This window comes from Trachemys scripta, chromosome 5 (genome assembly GCF_013100865.1).
Source record: "Trachemys scripta elegans isolate TJP31775 chromosome 5, CAS_Tse_1.0, whole genome shotgun sequence".
In the NCBI taxonomy this organism is placed as follows: domain Eukaryota; kingdom Metazoa; phylum Chordata; order Testudines; family Emydidae; genus Trachemys; species Trachemys scripta.
The window spans coordinates 86,256,042-86,258,904 of NC_048302.1; the positions used below are offsets into that span (position 1 = coordinate 86,256,042).

General features: G+C 35.0%; 1 protein-coding gene across 1 annotated transcript in view; it reads left to right on the forward strand.

Moving 5' to 3' along the window:
* SGCZ (sarcoglycan zeta) overlaps positions 1-1,938 on the forward strand; it is a 401,035-nt gene extending 399,097 nt beyond the window's left edge. Inside the window, exon 7 of the mRNA XM_034772405.1 lies at positions 1,225-1,938. Coding sequence (XP_034628296.1) covers positions 1,225-1,419 — 195 coding nt within the window. The 3' untranslated portion in view covers positions 1,420-1,938. The remainder of the gene's footprint in view (positions 1-1,224) is intronic.
* The last annotated feature ends 925 nt before the right edge of the window (positions 1,939-2,863 follow it).

Consider the following 2,863-nt stretch of genomic DNA (forward strand, 5'->3'; position numbering starts at 1 on the left):
GAGATATTTAAGAGTAGGTTAGATAAATGTCTATCAGGGATGGTCTAGACAGTATTTGGTCCTGCCATGAGGGCAGGGGACTGGACTCAATGACCTCTTGAGCTCCCTTCCAGTCCTAGAATCTATGCAAGTATTTCAGGATCCCCACCACCTCATAAGTCTCATAGTGCTATCTCAAGAGCATGTATCCACATTGAAACACCTTCTGGTATTTAGAGTTTCCAGTGTTGCACCTAGGGCAATGGCTGATCTTGCTTTAGCTTGGTGTGGAACTTCCTCACTCAAACTATCTTCCTCAGTTCATCCCTAATTAATTAAAAAAAAAAACCCAAACACCTAAAAGCTCACTTTTTTCAGATGTTTTTTCTCTATCAGTCTGTCCCTCTGAAGAACTTATCTTTTTATTATTTTATTCATCTGTTTTATGAAGATTCATATACTGTGGTTAATTTATTCACCACCCTGAGCAATTTGCCAGATGGCTGAAATACTTTCTAAACATTATAAAACTATTTATAAACAAATTCATGATCACATCATCCTTTCCAAACTGGCCAGCCTGAGAACATTTAGTGTTGTTTTGGATGAGAGAAAGTAAAAAGGACATTTCTGACTGAGATACAATGTTCAGAAATCAAATGGTTATAGTTTGATTGTGCTCTTAACAAGACTTTAACCTTAAACCTTTTAAATCTGATTTCAAATCCAGTAAGCACATTATCTAGTGTTTGTGAACACATATGATTATTTAACTAATATGTGTACGTAGTTATTGTTAAGACTATACAGTTTAGCATATTTCACAACAAATTTTCTGCTTCTAAAAGTAATACATGAGGGAATGACCTTTAATAGCACTTCACACTTATTAAAATACAAATTGTTCGAGGTAGGGAGATGCTACTACATGGAATGAATGAATTTCTATCATAAAAGATACAAGATAAAAATCAGCCTGTTTAGGAAATATTCTCAGAAAGCTTTTGTATGGGCAGCCACTTACAGTTGAATAAATGTCTTGGGTGAGGAGTTAAGAGGTATTTGCATAGACTGTAATTATGTGCACTAATGTGTGTTCAAAAGCAATACCAGTAGAAATGTATGTTGTTTAGATATTCATATTAATCTCTCAGGTGCACATTAGAATAAAGTTTAAAATATTTTATATAAAGGATGGAAAAGGAAATTAAATTCAGTTGTTTGTTTATTTTTCCCCCTCTGCAGATATTTTTAAATGCAGATATAATCCGACTGGGAAATCTACCAATGGGTTCCTTTTCATCTTCCCCATCTAGTTCCTCAACTCCTCGACAGACTATCTATGAGCTCTGCGTTTGTCCCAATGGTAAACTGTATCTTTCCCCGGCAGGAGCAGGCTCTACTTGTCAATCCACTAGCAACATCTGTTTGTGGAGCTGAAATGACTCCGGTTTCTCCTCACACCAGAATAGCCTTTTGTTACTGTCCCTCTGCTTCACAGTTCTGCTCGGTTTCCCTTATGACAAGTTTGAAGCTTCAAATGGCCTGCAGAGCAACTTCTTCCAGTGTAAGCAGGAATACAACGCTGCCTTCTCTTGTGGCTCATGTTACCACTCAACGTAGAGATGGGAGTGAGATATTCAAAAATAAATGTAATCTTCATCAGGAAACCTGGATCATAATATCATCTTTTGTCCAAAAGGGAGAATAACACAGGTGCCTTTGCTACGTGAAGTGAAGCACATAGTTTTAGTTTTATGCAGGACCTGGATATGAACTGCACACATATATACAGTACTTATACAAATTTGCCCAGAATCCAATCATGAGATGAATAGGTAACCCCTGTATGATAATTAACTTTACTGTCTGAAAGCACAATTTTCCATTCATCTTTTTGGATGTACACTTTTATCCCTGAATTTTAAAATTTTGAAGCATTGTGTGATGCTTGCTTTACTAAACAATTAAAATTCAGTACATGTTTTTAAAAAAAAAAAAAAAAAAAAAAAAGACAGAATCCCTCTGAGTTTTGTTTCTTTAAAACAAATGTGTTGTTACTCTGTCTTCTAAGTCTAGGGTTTTGTATGTTTAGGTAAATTTTGCAAGCACTCAGCAATATTAAATTTCCAGAGTTCAAAACACATCAACTCTTGTTTTGTCAGATCTGAATAGCCTTACGCAGTTATTAGTGGGTTATTGCACATGAAGTGATTGCTTTAAGTAAAACATTCAGTTCTGGAAAAGAACAGGATAAAGAGGGAAATACTGATGATATGAAACTGTCTGATCAAATAGGTATTTTTCAGAAGACCTTTATGATTGGCAAAAAAAAGACACACTCTTCAAAGGTATATCTTGTCCATTTTATAGCATTTATAGCTTGTCTATCCGCTGCCATTTGAACATAATACAAACACATAATACTAATGTAATGCATAACACCAAGAAGCAATTCATTTACAACTGGAATGGCGCCCTCAGATTTATTATCCTTTTTTCTTTTGTCATCTGCTATTAAGGTTTTTAAAGTGATAGCATTAAAAATCCATAAGCAAATATGAAATGACCTAGAATATTAACAAGTACATTGACATTGTGTTGACTCCACCAGGTCTGTGTTTAGATAAAGCTATCATAGTTCCCCTCAGCTTTCCATAGTAACTCTCTTTTTGACTAGCTTGACCTGGGAACTTAGTTCTGTTCCATTTTTCATTACCTTTTTTTTTTTTTTTTATTGATTGAGCTCCTGCAAAAGACACTTTGGTATGTTGTTGATAAATTTGTCTCACTGCTGCTTAACAAGAGTATCTTGAAACTTGCAGAATCCAGGAATGTAAAACAGATAAAAAATGTTTCCTATTGTGGGAAGATGACTTGATAA